At 51.6% G+C, this 17,417-nt stretch overlaps 2 protein-coding genes across 5 annotated transcripts; both read left to right on the top strand.

The window, feature by feature from the left end:
- The first annotated feature begins 5,667 nt into the window (after positions 1 to 5,667).
- Positions 5,668 to 12,775, top strand: rnf208 (ring finger protein 208). 4 transcript variants are annotated; one of them, XM_088904600.1, is made up of 2 exons: positions 5,668 to 5,869; positions 10,481 to 12,775. In XM_088904600.1, the coding sequence occupies exon 2, from the start codon at positions 11,887 to 11,889 to the stop codon at positions 12,622 to 12,624; it is 738 nt and encodes a 245-aa protein (XP_088760726.1). In that variant the 5' UTR covers positions 5,668 to 5,869; positions 10,481 to 11,886; the 3' UTR covers positions 12,625 to 12,775. The 4 variants fall into 4 exon arrangements, with proteins under 4 accessions (XP_088760726.1, XP_088760722.1, XP_088760721.1 ...); XM_088904596.1 differs by lacking the exon at positions 5,668 to 5,869 and adding an exon at positions 7,238 to 8,489; XM_088904595.1 differs by lacking the exon at positions 5,668 to 5,869 and adding an exon at positions 7,238 to 8,916.
- Positions 12,776 to 15,672: 2,897 nt separating this feature from the next.
- Positions 15,673 to 17,221, top strand: LOC148816332 (uncharacterized). The gene is made up of 2 exons (XM_088940373.1): positions 15,673 to 16,265; positions 17,167 to 17,221. The coding sequence occupies exons 1-2, from the start codon at positions 15,673 to 15,675 to the stop codon at positions 17,183 to 17,185; spliced, it is 612 nt and encodes a 203-aa protein (XP_088796499.1). The 3' UTR covers positions 17,186 to 17,221.
- Positions 17,222 to 17,417: the final 196 nt, after the last annotated feature.

Raw genomic sequence — 17,417 nt, 5'->3', positions numbered from 1 at the left:
AGTAGTAGAGGAGACACCAGAATGCACTGGAGCCTGAAGAGGCACTGATATGCTGGACTGTTTTTCAAAGGCTAACAGACTCAGCTTGCAGACCAGATATATACTGTATTATTTGAATTTCAATCAGCTTATTTCAGACCTGCTCCCCTGAACAGCTGAGGCAGGGCTGCTCTGTGGTCACAGAGCTGCTGGGTCACATTCCTGCAGGGGCCTGAGTTTCAGGTTCTCAGGCCGCTGTTTCTGTCAGACAGGTTCCATGGCCAAGGGCCTCGATAACAAGAGGAATCCTGAAGCCCAGTAGCAGCCAGCTCACAGGGCAATCAGGCACTATCCAGGGGTCAGTGGGGTGCTGGGAAGAGAACTGCAGGGGCTAAATGGCTCTTCACTGCCAGTGATTCTAATTTTAACGTGATAAAGGCTCACAGACACCACCCAGTTACTCCGAGAGCTGCCGGCAGGCCTGCTTTCCATAAGCACACAGGGAGGTTCAGATAGTGACGGCTCCACTCAGTCTTGAGCCAGGGGAGGTGCTGGGCAGACAGCTGTGACTGTGTGCCTTGTTCAGAGGCTCAAAGAGCAGCAGGCAAATCTAAATTGCTGGTAAAAGCATGTTAAATATAAAGAAGAAAGCTACAGCCAGAAAAAGAAAGCTTGCTCTGTATTTGTGAGTGAAATAGCAAAAGATTACAGGAGTCAGACACCTCTGTGCATATTGCACAGGGAATGGTCCTGTCTGGTTTGAAGCAAGTACTATAAAAATATTATATTGCCGAAAATATAGCATAAATGTTGTGTTTCTTTTCTCCTCTTTATTGCATGGAATAAACCATTACTTTTTCCTTTGTAGCCTATGTGTGCTGATGCAGCTCCCTGCTTGAACTATTAAAACATTTTTCAGCATCGCTCAACAGTAACAATTGATTGAATACATCGAAGGTTCCTTGCTGGAGATATGAAGTCATTGACAATTGCGCATGGAATTCGCGGCTTATTCCACACTGACATGCACAGAGAGTCAAATACACAATGTTTCAGCTGCAGAATTTGCGACAGCTTGTTTGTTTGCAACTTATTCACAGTGAAGATTTAAATCTGATCAGAGAAACCACACAAGCAAGAAGAGGAAGAGATCAGCCTGTGAGAGATGGAGGGTCACTGGAGGGGCGCGCTGCTGAGCTGTGACCATGATTAAGTGCAGGGGGTGACCAGGCCCCCTCTTGTGGTTGAAGGCCCACAGGTCCCTCCCTCTCCTGCAGCGACATAGCCTGGCAGCACCTCCGCACATCAGTATTCATGACCAGGGGCTCAGTGCAGTTCATTCAGGAGCTGTTATGTAATCCAACTCCTTTGCGCCCGTTCAGCACAACCTTCATTCACCCTCTCCTCCCACCTCGCTCTCTGCGGCTCCCAGCCTCCTTCGCTGCATCTCTTATTTTCTGCTAAGACCATTTATACCAGATTTGCTGACTGCAATTCTCACACATCCTTCCCTCTCACTTCTGTCTACGCAGAGAATTTCAGCTCCTCTGAGATGGGCTCAGACTTTTACTCACAGAGTAAAAGCAGCAGCAGTGTGGAAGGGCTGGCCAGTGGGTATGTTCTGGGCAAGGCGATGGTCAGCTCAATGCAGGCATCTAAGACAAGCTCGTTCCTCGAGCACAGCAGAGCAAACCTGCGTGGTGTGAGAAGAAGAGGCTCACACAGAGGATTAGACCAATATGAGCTCTCTGCTTATAGCAGGCGGGGAGTCTGATTCGGTTTCTTCATGCTGTGAGCTAGCGGTGACAGTGTAGCACACTGGGAAGGGGAAGTTGTCCAACTTTCATGGAACTTGAGTTCTCTTGCACTCAGGTCGCTCAGAAGAGCTGCGATCTGAAGAATGTGCTCCTGTTGTTGTCATGAGAGAAATCTATTTCAAGCAATCATTTCTGTCTTGCATGTAATTCGCAGTAAAGGGGTTTTGACACTGTTACGGTTTAAATCTGTCCTGTATTTTAAATGAATTTGAGATGTCTTTGCTCCTTGTGTTCCCTGTTTTCCTATTTGCATGTGTAGGTAATTTGTGAACCAAGACAGGGCCAGGTCCCGCTCTCTGAGCCGAGCTGTGCCCAGTTCAGGAGCGTTGGGGTGCTGGTTTACTGGGGTGCAGGGACGTCCTGTGCACAGGACCAGTTTTCTGCATCTTGCCCAGTCTCACTGATTTATACCACTGACCTTCCTGCTCTGGGCAAGAATGACAGAAAACATGAGCTCTGACTCTGCTAATCTGATGTTTTTCTGTGTGTTTTTTCTTCTGAATCTCCCTTCACAAATGGGAGCCGAAGAGAGGCCACAACACGACGAACGTGACTGGCTGGCTTGTTCCCGGCTCATGCAGCACTATGTGTAAGAAAGTGCCTCTTGTTCTCAGTTTGAAATGCTCTTCCACATAGTTTCCACTTGTGTTTCACTGTTTACTCTGAAGAAGGCGACTGGGTTGACTTTATCAATGCCTTCGAGTATTTTGAGTGCTTGAATAAAGTCCCCTTGTCGTTTTCTCTGCTGAAGTCTAAATGCCTGTCAGTCTGCAGAATGTTTCTAGAATCTGAGTAGAATACACAGTTCTAATATGTATGTATTTCTATTTAATATTATATATGGTAAATAGAAATAGAATCAGATTTGCTGTTTAATTGTCTAAGGCTTCAGAAATCGGTTTAGAATGGAGTGATCAGGAGAGTTTGTTCATTGCCTTTTTATAAGAAGTGCTCGGGTAAAGAGATTGTTTTTACAAATGCCAGTTGCTCTGTATGAGTGAGAAATGATATTTCTGAATTTTCCATAAGCATAAGCACTATTTTCTTCACAGGCGGAGTTCAGGCTGCAGAGACGGGGCAGTTTCTATCTCCACAGAGCCTGGCAGGAGTGCTGGGCGGCCCCAGGCTGGGCTTCTCCGACCCCACAGTGGCCACATTCTTCTGAGCTTCACAGCGGTTTTCACGTCTTGTGCCTCCTGTGTGGGAAAAGTGCTGCCCCTCCTCTCTCCAGTCTGGGCTGGACTGGGGCACTGGGGCTGCTGGTGAACGGGTCCACAGAGACACAGCCCTTCCCAGGTAATGGACAAATGACAAAGAACAGGAAATTAGAGGGTTTTTTCACAAACATTTCATTTTGATCGCCATGCTATCCTACAGAGTACCTGCTCAATGACTGATGTGCTTTTTCGTCAATCAAAGAGCCTGCTAGTGTCTGAAAGCCATTTTCTGCAGATCAGACAGGTTCCGGATGCGTGGCTGACCTTTCGGTTTCTAAAGCCAGAAACCCCAGGGCCTCACGCTGTAGGCGTAAGGGTGAAAGTTCCTGGGAGCCACTCCGGTGGCTCGGCCAGAGAGAAAGGGCAGCACGCAGCAGTCCTCTGATAAATAAGTGATGGGGAATCCATTTCGCCCGACCCAGTTCCTGGAGAGGCAGTGCTCCGGTATGTGCTAGTGTTTGTACTGTGTCATCAGAGAGCCCAAGGAAGGGAACGGCTCTGACTCGTTATGTAAGCTCTGTAGGCGCTGCCCAAGGGAGAGAAGGGGTGTGCGGGCAGGACAGGGGTATGAAAGATGAAGTCCTCTCATGCAACAGCCGACACAATCAGCTGAACGCGAGAGGTTTCGTGAGTCTCTTGTAAAATCAGAAACAAATTCGTTGTTCCTGATGGATCAGAAACAGACAAGGCTGCTCTCCCATCACATTACTGAAGGAGCCCTTAAACAGCCACGTGACTGCAGCTGTGGAATCACTCCTTGTCTATTGCTGGATCTGGGCTTTATCTGGGAGCTAATTTGCAGCTCCTGGATAAGTCAAGTTGATGGCTCTTGCCCTGCAGCTGTGTGTTGCAGTGCAGAGGCCGCGAGCCGGCTGGCAGAATCAGGTCGACTCTCCCTGCAGGGGAAGCGAGGAGAGCGCCTCCCCTGGGCGCAGTCGCGGTCGGTGTGGACTCCCCCCGCACGCCTCCCGAGCCGTTACTCCAGCTGCCTCCTCCGCGGGAGCCTCAGCTTGCATGCGAGACAGAATGCGTGCGGCTCGGTTCTTGCTGGGAGCAGATGCATGTCTTTATTTTTCTAAATGAAAGGAACTGAGAAAGGTCCCAACACAAGGACGCCTTTCAGGTCAGCTTGCTCTTTCAGAAATGGCAGATCTAGTTAATCCAGTCTCACAGGATCCCTGGAAATGGGTTTCCACATCGTGGCCCGGGAGCTCGGGAGCTCGGGAGCTGTTTCCTGCTTGCAGGCCTGAAAGCTCTTGCACTTGAACTTCCGCCTGTGTCCTCTGGATGCCTGAGTCAGTGCTGTGCTGGATTATTTTCTCTGTATCCTGCAGAGTTCAGAATAATTCAATAACGTTTCCCTGAGGGCATCTTTTCTTCAGCTGTGATTCAGTCCTCCCACCTGCCCTCACAGGCCTGACTTTGCTCTGGACAGTAACGCACACAGAAGCTCTTTCCAGAGGGATGGATACAGCGCTTCACACATGCAAACAAAAGTTTATTTCCCTCTTCCATTTCTGTAATTAAAAGAAAATACTGGAGGTCGGAAGAGTGTGTGAAGAATTTTAGGGAGGGAATAAGTGATTTGTGTCAGAGCTGTGTGTGTTTGATAGAACAGGGAGTGTGGCGTGTGCCCGTGTGTGTGCGGTCTGCTGTGTGGAAGGTGAGTGTGTTTGGAATGTGTGAGAGTGTGGGCGTCTGCTGCCAGGCTTGCCTCCCTGAATTCCAGCAGTCCGCTCCTCTGCCCTCTGCACCCCTTCCCTGCCAGAGGCGGGTTAGCGTGGCACTGGGAGGAGGTCGGTGGTCTCGGCCAGGCTGGTGCGGGCTCAGGTGCCTGTCAGTGCACTGGGGAGCCCTGCCCCCCTGACTGGGCCCCGGATGGGGGCAGAGGTAGTTCAGAATCCTCCCAGGCCCCAATGCGGATGTGGAGTCTGGAATCACGCTGTACTGTTTTCCCAGGGCTGTACCTGGAGCAGGCAGACACACTGTGCACTGCCTCCCCTGAGCTCAGCACTGCACTGCTCGAAACTCCCTTGACCTCAGCTCAGGCCCCTGTTCTGTGTACCACAGAACTGGAAGCAGTTGCTGTGAGCCAGGTATAGTCTTATTCCAATAGCCTCATCTCTGTGTATTACAGAACCCTGTACCATCTGGACACAAAATGATGATGAGGTAGATGATGAGCCAACTGATGTGATGAACATTTCAAGTGAAAAAAATTGAAATCAACCTGAAACTTACAAACTAGAAGCACCTGTTTCACCGGTTTTTGTCTTTTCTTCAACTATAAACATATAAATACAGACATCCTGTTACACTAATAAAACAAATAAATGAGGCAAAAAATGTTAAGGAAAGTTGTGCGCATAGCATGCTCATTGTCATTGGCAGGGATCTGCCCCTCCCCTCACACATACAACCACATGCTTACAGTCATTTAACACAGCCAGCACAGAGCCAGGACAGAACTAGCACAGAGCCAGACACACAGCCAGCACAGAGCAGCACCAGGTCTGCAGGACTCCAGGGACTGAGCCCACACTGACTGGTTGTCCTCATCCCAGGCCGAGGACGCAGAGGGGGGAATTGTGTGCAGGTCGGAGGTAAGCAAGAGAGTGAGAGAGAGAGGAAGGAAGTGCAGCCCACAGTCTGCTCACAATGAGCCACAGAGCTCGCTGAGGGCAGCAAAGATGTGAAAGACTTCACTAAAAACGTCTGTTAGGCTCATGAACACCAGAGAGAGAGTCTGCTTCTGTCTGACCTGAGGCAGCGAGGGGAGCACATCAGAGAGCTAACTGCTCCAGAAGAAAAGACAGAGAGGGGCAGGCAGGGAGACCAGGCCAGCTTGCAGGGCAGGTAAGAGTTTTCACAGGCTGTCCTGTGCTGTTTGCAATAACATATATAAAGTGTTTCAATAACAATAATGAAGTTTACGGTTATGCGATTGTTCTTGATTTGGCAGTTTGTGATGAAAGATATGACTTACAGTGTGTTTCATCCCACTGTCACCTGTAGGCTCTCCTGCACAGCACTCTGGGATAAGAGCCATCCCACTGTCACCTGTAGGCTCTCCTGCACAGCACTCTGGGTGCCTGCTGAAGCTGACAAAACCTTTTATGGTCGTTTTCACCTTTACTACTGTATTATCTTCCGTTTAAAGGCTGTCTTTGTGTTACAGCTTCCTCTCCAGTGAGGGAGATCTTCACCGAGCTGTTTCTTGACAGATCGCGGTGAATCAGCCGTGACGACAAGGGCTGACTTATTGTTCTGCACACCCACCAGTGTGCTGGAGGAGCAGAGCTTCACTGCTGCGCTCCGTCCTCCTGCATGAGAGAGAAGAAAATGAGAACACATGCAGTTGTCAGTTTTTCAAAGACCCATCAAGTCAACTTGATTTGGAGATGACTAAAACGAGGCCTTTTTATTTTTTTTTGTTCTGAAATGACAGCAATCTGCTCTTTGAAAACGGCATCAAAGACGTAAAAATGGATTGACACCAAAACAATATTTCCATGGGTAGCGTGCTCCTACACACTTCCGTTTCTCAGGGGAGCTTGGATGTCCTTTTTTGTTCAAATGTGTGATTCTAAATCTAGCAACAACAGAGCTACAATCTCATTCTCTCGTCAGCATGACAGATATATGGATCTCAATCACAGCTGCTCTGTTTCTCAGTGCTTAGCCCCCTCCCTGGCTGGGTGTGTCTCTGCCGGGGGCTGTCTGAGTGCTGCTACAATCTCTGGACACGTGCTACAGTGTCCAGAGCTCAGCTGCCCACAGTCAGGAGCTTTCACACTGCAGCCTAGCTCCAGGACACCTGCTCTAATAATAGGGAACTGAACAAGTGCTGTATCATTGTGGTTAGTGTTTTAGAGATGAACATTCAACTGACCAAATTACACGGCACAGAATGAATTGATACTATTTGTATCCTTGGCAGCCCTCAAGATGCAGTGTGATGCTTTCAGCTCTCAGAACTGTAACCAGTCAGAGACTCATATCTCTGTCATTTGTGATAAAGTGTGTGCTTGGAATGAGAACTGGTTAATGAACAGAAAATAGAGAATACAGATAAGGGGTGAATACTCAAACTGGGTTGTTGTAATTACAGGAGTACCACAGAGATCTGTATCAGGACCACTGCTCTTCCCAATTAATATCTAGACACTGGTTTAGTTACTAAAGTAGTGTTTCCAAAGGATATAAAAATAGGATTAGCAACCACTGTAAAATCAGCTAAGAAAATTCCAAATGTTTTAGACAAAATTCAAGAACAAACGGGTATCGTTAAATCTGAGTACAAAAATATATCCTAGAATTAAAAGATTGCAAACAACTGAGCTTGTTTATTGAATGTTTCTGAACTTGAAGAAGCTACATTAGAAAATGACATGAGTTTATGTACGCACGTATTGATCATCTAGATAAAATAAATCTAGACATTAAAAGCAATAAAAAGGAACAGAATGTTAGGATATAGACAGTAGTTAAACATGCAGAATTCAACTCAAGGGATATTGTGCACCGTGTATAGTGTATGTCAGACCTCATTGGGAATATTGTTTGGTCACCACGCTGCTCTGGAATCAGTCCAAAAAAGAGCAAATAGCTACATTCCCAGTCCTGTATGGACAGGATGAAATGACTGAATCTCTTCAGTCTTGAAAAGAGAAGACCACATACAGGGATCGTGATACAAGAATTCTCAATCCTCCAAGACCCTGAGCACAAAGACAGCAGACACCAGTGGAGCAGCCCAGGGCACTCGGGTGGGAACTGCAGGGTCTTGCTTTTCAAAAAATCATTCCTCAGAGCAATAGATGTGTCAATTGCCTGTAACAGAGCTGCCGATCAGCTGTAATGGAGCAATATTCTCTGCTGCTGCCAGCCATGTCTTCTGCTCCCCTGGTAATTTTACAAAACAAATTCAGTTTGAACTGAGTCCAATACAAAATTCCACAAAAATTGCACTTATAGGTTGAGTTGGGCCACGTGAAGCAGATGATTTAAATGTCAGGCCTGTGAAAAGCTCCAGTCTTCTCTGTGTGGGGGGCTGTGAAGGCTGCCAGCTGAGCGGAGCTCCGTGAAGACGCTGCGGCGCGCGCAGGGTTAAAGAGGCCTGTCGCACTCAGTGTGGGGGCTGGGGGAGGCACAGTCCTCGTTGGCTGGAGATTTTCACTGGTGATGAAAAACGTGATTCCGTCTGCAGCGGCACTGCAGCGCGGACTGCAGAGAGAGAGAGCGAGCAGGAGAGCATCCAGAGCAGCAGGAGGAGGCAAGGACAGAGACGCAGCGCGGAGGAGAGCAATGGGCAGAGCCAGAGCTGCACAGCGGAGGAATTATTAGCACAATGGAGGGCAGAGGGATGGTCGGGACCGCATGACAGCCGACGGGAGGCAGCAAGAGAGATTACAGCACCACCAGAGAGGCTGGGGATACAGTGGAAGGAGAGCACTGCTCCGCTCGGGACAGACAGGTACAGGCACACAGAGCAGCGAGCCGCTCAGGAAACAGCAGGCAGGGAAAGGCACGAATAAACATCCAAAGAAGGAGGAGGGACAGATCAAGAGGAGGGTGGAATTCTCCGAGTGAATCAGAAGCAAGCTTCGCGCTGCACAACGAAGAGAGGTTTTCCGACCTGTTCCTGCTTTCCTTCTGGAGCCAGGGTCCGACCCGGCACTGTCTGGGGCTGCGGGCCCTCTCCTCTCCCATCCCCTCCGGCCGGAAGGGGCCACACATCGCCAGGCTGGAGGCTGGGCACTGCTGGGCTCGCTGGGAGCACTTCCTCGCTGCAGCCCCCTGACCGGCTCGGGACACCCTGAGGGACAAGGACAGGACCCACCGAGACTGGCACTGCGGCGTGAGGGAGCGCCTCGGGGGCCCGGGGGCCCGGGGGCACCGGGGTGAGAGGCCTCACGTGGGGGCAGAGGGAGGGGGAGGGCCAGCCCCGGGGCACTGCAGGTGGCAGAGCCCTGGCGAGGTCAGGGGGAAGGAAAGTGCTGGAATGCAGAGCCGAGGGGTGAAGCTGTGCTGCTGGAGACGTCAGATGCCAGACCTTTGCCTCAGGAGGCAGCCCTTGTGTTGTTCTTTGGATCTGTCGTTACCAGTACCGGTACCAGTATTAAACTGCACGATCAGTAAGCGAGCTGTACCAGAGAGCTGATCCGGATTGACCTCAGACCTCAGCCCTGTGAGACAAGATGGAGGGTGTTAAAGTCTAATCTGGGCAGGAGAAGCCAGCAGCTGGCCAGATGCTGGAGGCTGGAGTGACACCCTGCCCAGGCTCTGAGACAGCAGACCTGCCGGGTCCCAGCTGTGGTCACTGGGCTGTTTGCTGGGGGTGAGACTGAGCTTCTTCATGAAATGGCAATGAATGAATAAAGCTTGCTAGGTCTGGGGTTGTCCTTGTGCCGTTGTATTAGGCTGGGTAATTAACCACAGGGCTTTGTGGAGGGTGTGAGATGGACGTAGAGGTAAATGAATAAGCAGGCGTCACTGAGGCAGCCTTGCTGTTCTGAGCTGAAAATGGCTGCAGCACAGAGCAGGGAGCCCTGGGCCTGTCAGGCAGAGAGGCTCGGATGAGCACAAAGGGGGAATTAGTATGAGTGGCGGGCGGCCGCGTCGCTGACGTGAGCAGCTGTGAGCTGTGGAGGTGTTGCTCCAGCCCGGGCTGGAGAGGCAGTGTGAGCGCTCTGCAGATGTGACAGCCTCTGAGCGGCAGGAAGGAAGTGCTCTACTGTCAAAGCCTTTCGCTGTCCAGAGCAGCAGTAAATTAATCCTGGAGCTTATTTTACTTGTAATCATGTTGTATAATCTATCATTAAAAGAATGGACAGCAGGAAGAATGGAGACTTTGTTTATTTTTATGAGTTGCCATTTTTAATTTGATGACAAAACAGAGCTTAAAATGGATTTTGCAAAGACAGCAAGAAGCCCGGGTAATTGGCTGTGCATGAATGGCTGGGACAGTTTGTGCTGACAGTAGCATCTCCCCAGCCTTCCCCTCCATGTGGTAGTAATGGTACCAGCCTGCTTTATTTTCTGATGCCTCCCCCCCCCCCCCCAGGCTGGGCAGAATGGTACGGTCATGTTGCTGTTACTGCTGCAGGTGCCAACTGGCCCATCAGTGGCAGCTCTTTCTGGTGGGAGTCAGTGAAGGCAGGGCCGTCACACACTCTGTCAAGGTACTGAGTGTTCGGACATATTTATCAGGGCATTTCTTTCCTTCATAGGAACTGATAAGTAAGTGGGTTTAACTTAGAAACAAACAAGCCTGAATGTGAAATGTGGTTTGATCTTGTCTTATGGCTGTCCAGCTAGATGTGTTGATACACTCTTCATTAATCAGGATTCCTTTCATTCTATCTTAATAAATCAAACAGTAACAAGTGGGCTGAAATGAGATTTAGCATTTGCTTTGTATTCCAATGCTTGAATAATGCTGGAATGCACTTTCTATTTTTCCAGGGGCTGTTGGCACCGAAGGATCTGAAACACTTCCAACCCGAAGGAGGCAGCAGATCTCCGCAGCCGGCCGGACAGCACTGGGGCCGCCTATGGCTCAAGGGGAGGCCGAGGGGGAGGACGCTGGCAGTCATGTGACTGAGTGCTAAGGGAGCGGGTCTGAGAGGACATAGCAGGCAGTCTTACAGCTCAGAAACAACACAACACACCCACAAACCGCAAGTCACATCCGCCTCCCAGAGGCCAGCAAACCCCACCTCTGCACCTGAACCAGAGGCACTTCCCAGTGTCACTTTAAGAGCTGAATCTGCAGCCGAACCTCCTACAAGATCTCGTCTCTCTGCTCATTTGATCTTATTGGCACTAATCCCTGAGAAGCCAGGAGACCCCAGGTTGTACCAGTGCAGAGAGCATCTTCCTTAAAATGTGGAATATCTGACATCTGCCAAGACTCTAGAGCCAGGAACAGACGCCAGACCTTAGGAGTCTTGTGTCCATACAGTCAGCACACTGTCTGGCTTGTTAACAGCTGTCCTGTCCAGGCTTTAGGGAGTCACCTTTCTGTATCTAACACTGGAGCTGAATTAGGAAAAAGCAACACATTTTTGTGTTCTCATGAATCTCAAAGTTCATGAAGAAGCTGTTGAACCTGCCTGAGATGAGTTCTGATTCCCTTTTACTCCTGTGAGAGACAGCTGTGAGCTGATTGGAACAAGTCTCCCTGCATCCTGACACAGTCAGTCAGGAGCCACCAGTACTGGGATCTCACTGCCACTCAGGGCCAAAGGATTTAGCAGTTAAGAACGTTCCTGCTCCAGGACACAAAGCTGTCAACAGAGTTCAAGTTCTACCTGTGTGTCAGTATGTTCGTGTGTCATTATTTATTCTTGTAAATATACAGAACATATCATCCTGCTAAACCTGTGAACATCTGATAGGCATCATCATCTGACTACTTGTCTGTTTACTGTGCTGTAAACAGTCCTAAGATGGTCAAATCTGGACGTTGATTTCTCTGAAGAAGCACGACCGCTGGCTGCTCGACTGTAACAGCACCACCGGAGGAGCTGTACCTCTGCCATATCACAGCCTCTTAACCAAAGGGACCTGCAGTAACAGCCTTCCTGCTCACGACCCGCTGGGCCCAGGCTGAGTGACCTCCTCGACGGAGAGCCGCCCACCTCTTTGGACCCTCCAGGAGGGCCTGCAGGGCCTCGGACCAGGATCCGAAGGGAACATGGACAGTGCAATCAGACCCCGAATTCCATCGAATGGCTGAAGGCCAGCAACAGGGACACCCCAAGACATCCGCGTAGCGCCCACTCTCCTGAGGACAGAGGAGCCCCAGAGCTGAGCTGAACCCCAGCGCCCCGCTCCTCCACTGTGTGACCTTCCCCCCAGTCGAGCGCATGTCCTGCCTGCGCCGCCAGACCGTGTCTATCCCCATGGACACTGTCAAGATCATCCAATCAGAGAAGTTCCCGCACGAGTGCCCCGCCCCCCAGCCTCGCTACGCCCCCTCTCCGAGGGTGGCCTGGGGGGGGGAGGGGGAGGTGATCGTGAACCAGGCCTGCGGCGACATCGGCCTGGACGGGGTGAGCGCCCCGCCCCTGGTGCCCCCGCCGCCACCGCCGTCCCGCCGGGAGAGGGGGTACCTGGCTCCGCGCAAGGCCAGCGCCGCCGAGCTGTGCTACCACAACCAGTACCACTGCAAGGTGGAGGACGTGATCGTGAACCAGTACGTGCTGCGCTCGGCCGCCGCCGCGCCCTGCGAGCCGCTGGAGTGCCCCACCTGCGGCCACACCTACAACTTCACGGGCAAGCGCCCCCGCATCCTGTCCTGCCTGCACTCGGTGTGCGAGGAGTGCCTGCAGATCCTGTACGAGTCCTGCCCCAAGTACAAGTTCATCTCCTGCCCCACCTGCCGCCGGGAGACCGTGCTCTTCACCGACTACGGCCTGGCGGCGCTGGCGGTCAACACCAGCATCCTGAGCCGGCTGCCCGCCGAGGGGGGCCTGGGGCCCTCCAACCCCGTGCAGTGGGGCGGCGACTCGGACCGCAGCTGCTACCAGACCGTGCGCCAGTACTGCCAGTCCGCCTGCACCTGCCAGCTGGGCAACCCGCTGTCTTCCTGCGCCATCATGTAGCCTCCCAAGCCCCGTGCCCTGTGCCCAGCCCCAGACTGAGAGAGCTCTCTCTTTCATAACACTGGAAAATAGCCTGTGGAGAAACTGCAGAGACTGAAAGAATGAGATATGAAAAAAGGGAATTATCCAATAAATGTATTTTATGTATGAACTCCTGTTCTGTCCTCCTTCCTTTGGGTGTTTTTGTGCTCCTGTCAGGGTGAGAGGCAGGCCAGGCTCAGCGGGAGGAGATTGAACAGGGAGCCTACAGGAGCCCAGCCAGCAGCCGCCTGCTCCTCACAACAAGCCCAGCTCCCTGGACAGGCTGCTGCACCAGCGAGTTATTAATTAGGAATGAAGAGCTGCCAGATAGGCGAGGCCCAGTGGGGCTGTGGGAGACAGCTAAAGTCCTTCACAGGAAGCTGGGGCTTGTGGGTGATTCTTCTACCCAGAAGTCAAAAAGTGTTGCAATCATTTATGCTCTGTGGTACTTTAGAAACACCAGATTAGTGAAGTCAGATTGTGACTGATATGACAGATTTATATCGGTGTCTGTTCTCAAAGTGTTAAAAATATGCAGAAAGTCCCTGTTGTGTTGTAAATATGAGGACAGAATGACCACAGCCCCTGGCTCCCCAGGCAGCTGGCTTGCTCAGATATCTGCACATTTCTTCAGTCTAGACCAACGCGTAAAGCCTGAAAACTGCCTATCTAACAGTCGCTGGACTGGCGTGTTCAACAGCAGGATCTGACCTCCTCTAGGTTCTGTTTTTCGTGTCATCCTCTGAGAACAGAGGCTGCAACCATCTTAAGTGACACTATTTCAGTCTTGTGGTTGGCCTCCACCCCCTCAGTGGCTCAATCAGAAATGAACAGATACAACACAGCAGCATGCCGGTCCTGAGGTCTGCCTCTCTCTGACGTCTATTGCTTTGCAGGGGACAGCTGCACTGCCGAGTGAGACTGCAGCAGCTCTCGTTCGGGAGCTTAACACCGTTACCAAGGTGTGAGCACGGGCTGCGCTGGGCAGGAGAGGTGAGCCCGCAGCAGTCACAGAACCAAAGCAAGGCAGAAGCCTGTGAGCCTTTAACCAGCAGTGAAACCCCAGCCGTCAGGCTGCAGAGTGTAGAGTTGCATCGAATAAATCCCCCCCATCACGAATTCTGGTTCGGAAACTCCAGGTCCCTCAGCCTGGCCGAGGGAGTAGATGTGGAGAGTTATAGCTGCTGGTCCTGAGGAGGAGGAGGGACGCGTGAGTACTAATGAGATTTACCCACGCCACAGTACCCGTGAATAACCGCCTTGGCCGAGACTAGCTGGAATCCAGGGCAATGTGAGTCCCTGCTGCTGTAGAAGAGACTATACCGTGCAAATTATATTATTTTACCAGATTATCAATAATAAAAATAAACGGAGTAAATTTCGTCACACAACTGCCGGATGATAGAAGTATTATAAAAATGGGTTTAAGACATCCAGTGCTTCCGGATACGTTGTTTAATATAATTTATTTTACAGCGGAAGTTTTAAAGTAATTCTTATACTTTAAAACGAAGAATCAAAGTGGGTTGCAGGATAATTATTAACACCTGTGATAGACTTGCTCTACCCCAATCAAGTCAAATGACGTGCACCTGACCAAACACAGCAGAAGACTCGCTCACGGCGAGATTATTACCGCTCTGCTGCGCCCTCTGGTGGACTTCCGGGGGCAGGCAGTCCAAACGCACAGCGCCCGCTCTTGACATTTGAGCTTAATAGTTCAGGTGGGGAGCTGCGTCAGCATGCGTAGGCTACAAAGGAACAAGTAATAGGTTTATTCAATGCTGAAAAGAGAAGAAAGAAAACAAAACGTTTCGGCCAAACGTTGCGTTTCCTTTCTTCTCTTTTCAGCATGGAATAAACCTATTACGTGTTCCTTTGTGCTTACCGCTGCTTTTCTTAAAACGAGCTCATTAGGGTCTTACGTACTGAAGCAGACAAGTCAGTTAGAAAGTTCGAGTCTTTCAAAGCTGAACATGGAAGATTTATCATTCTGAATTATCAGTATCAATTACCATTTGAATATTTAATTGATTTGAATAATCAATTTGATTATATGCAGGTTTCCAATTGGATGCCAATCACTCAATCAGACCTTTAAAAAGGCTGAACTGCACCAAGGAGCTCTGTTTGAGTTCAGTTTGAATGAATGTCACACAGTTAGTCCTCATAAACCCTCAGGAACTGGAGCATCTCACACTGGTCTGAACTGAGCCCCATTGTGCAGCATTGTGTCTGATTTGTCACACACTCAGTCATGCAGTCACAGAGAGGCATGCAGGCCATCTCACATAACTATACAGTAAATGGCTCATTTGCAAAGCACACACAGATATGCACCCAGGTAAGCACAGGTTCACTCAGGCACACAGATACTCCCCCAGGCTCCTGCTTGGTCTCCGGGAAACTGAAACCCACAGGCAGCCCAGCCCCTCTCCTGAATTCTTCATGAAGCAGGTATACGACTCCCAGCCTGGGTGAGCTGCGCACATTCAGGTCCACGGAGACGGGAACACGGGCTGCCGAGGGGGACAGAGGGCCAACGAGCACGACGGGGAAGAGACGCTCGCGCTGCGACTGGCCCAGGCACCTCCAGCACCCACGGGACGTTGACTACAGGCTTCAGCTTAGCAGAGGAGCAGGGGAGGCTTGAGCCAAGCTCTTAGCTTCCCAGCATCTGCATTTTTCTTCTCGTCCACTCGGTGAGTTTTAGTTTCATCAGCTGGGAGGCCTGTGTCCTGCTGGTGTCCCTGCGTCTCGGTAGCTTTAACGGCACTGGGTCCCTCAGCTCTAGTTAAAGGGGAGGGTGTCTGCAGGTGACGCTCCAGGTACTCCAGCCTGAGGCGAACGGAGAGGGGCACGAATCACACGTGCGCGTTGGCGAGGAGCGTGCTCTTTACACCCGACAGGCTGGCGTGGGTGAGTACCCGGCCCCACGCAGTGCCGGGACAGGCGTGGTGAGGGGAGCGCTGCGGCCGGCCGGAGCTGAGCGAGTGACGTCGGCCTCCCCTCTCTCCCGCAGCCGCCATGTCCCAGGCCCCAGCCCCGGGTCCCGGGGCCGCCGACCGCTGCAGCATCTGCCTGGAGGAGTTCGGCGTCTATGGCCACGCCCTTCCCAGAATGCTCCCCACCTGCCTGCACACATTCTGCCAAGGATGCCTGCAGGAGCTGAGGGCACGGAGTGGCGACGCGCTGCCCTGTCCCATATGCCGCCAGCTGAACCCCGTGGACTCCTGGAACGGCGTGGGGGCGCTGCCCATCAACTCCCGCGTGTGGGGGGGGCGCCAGGGTGACATGGGGCCGCTGGCCTTCGTGGACCCCGAGGACCCTGCCTGCCCGGCCTGTGGTGCCCTCACGCTGTACGCCCCGTTCGGACCCGGGGCTGGCGTTGCGCAGTGCCACACGTGCGAGGGCGTGATGGAGCAGCCGTGGCTGGAGGAGGAGCTGCCCTCACGGACTGGGTCAGGCACACGCTCCACCAGCGCCGGGAGGGTTGCAGTCTGGACCACGCCCACAGCCTCCATGGAAACGGTCTCGGCCGCAGCCTATAGGAACAGGACAGGGCCCGTGGCCACGCCCACCCGTCCTTCCCTCCTGCAGAGGTTCTTCAGGTTCATATGGTGAGTCCACTCACTGCACCGCTGAGCCTGGGCCGCACCAAGGCCTGCCCTGTTAGAGTGCGCGGCTCTGACAGAGAGGCAGTGCGCAGGCTTCTGAGCTCACAGCACAAACACACGTCTGTATCTGCAGGTTGATGCTAGCACATGATATAGGGCCTGATGCAGATGGGCATGTATAAAGCTGAAATGCACATGGCACAAATATAGTGTGAGGACAACAGACTACATTGGCAAGGGATGCTAATTTTTTTTTTATTGCAAAGCATCCTGGAATGATGTGCAGTAAAAGACGCTCAGCTAAAAGATTGTTTTCCCACCTCAGCTTCAGCTCACACTCTCTTTCTGTTAGTTTTTATTTATTTTGCTGAAGTGAAGTGTGTTGGCTTTGAGCTTTTAAAATCCAGACATTCTTAAGAAGAATTTTAAAATTCACAATTAATGACAGCTTCTGCAGAGCATCAGGGACAGATCACCGTGGTCTTGCCTGGGCTGACAGCACTGACACAGCTAGACAGGCGATTGTAGCTGCATCACAAACTCCAGGCCCCTGTTCTTCCCCACCCTCCCAACCTGCACTGCAAGCAGAGCTGGCACGCTCACACACCTCAGCAGCACTGCCACACCGAGCCAGAGAGAGGCAGCTCCAGTGACAGGATCAGGTAACCCAGCAGGCTCCCGGCAGCTGCCTCCTGTGCACAGTGTTCACACAGCATGAGGAAGTAGGTTTAACAATGGGGATGTGTCCGGTCCCACTGTCACGGAGCTCCACCGGCAGAACAAGTTGATCTGCAGCTCTAAGAGGGATGATGACTATCTGTATGTACCAGCACTCCGAGATCAGCCTGCCTGCTGTGCTTAGTGTCAGCCTGTGCCCATTGTCTGCTGTCTTGTCTGTCTGCAGGAAGCTGCTGTTTCGCTGATGGGGATCACCTGCTGCTGAGCCTCTGGACTCGAGAGAGAGAGAGAGGAGAGGGGCTGTGGGCTGTCAGCCTCTCTCTCAAGGCTGCGTTTCCAAGCGTTTCACTCTCTGCGTGTCTGTGCTCACAGCACAACTATCGTCTGGCTCAATCTGGCTACATCATGTCTGGCTTCTTTCAAGAAACGCTCCAAGCTCATCTGTGCTGTAATCGCTCTGCATTCTTCAATGCAGCA

The sequence above is a fragment of the Atractosteus spatula genome, chromosome 23 (genome assembly GCF_055471065.1).
Source record: "Atractosteus spatula isolate fAtrSpa1 chromosome 23, fAtrSpa1.hap1, whole genome shotgun sequence".
Lineage (NCBI taxonomy): Eukaryota > Metazoa > Chordata > Actinopteri > Semionotiformes > Lepisosteidae > Atractosteus > Atractosteus spatula.
Note: the sequence above shows the minus strand (reverse complement) of the source record. Positions and strands in the feature narration are given on the sequence as shown.

Excerpts from the sequence above, each read along its gene's own strand:
- rnf208 (XM_088904600.1), top strand. The coding sequence starts at position 11,887 with ATGTCCTGCCTGCGCCGCCAGACCGTGTCTATCCCCATGGACACTGTC.
- LOC148816332 (XM_088940373.1), top strand. The coding sequence starts at position 15,673 with ATGTCCCAGGCCCCAGCCCCGGGTCCCGGGGCCGCCGACCGCTGCAGC.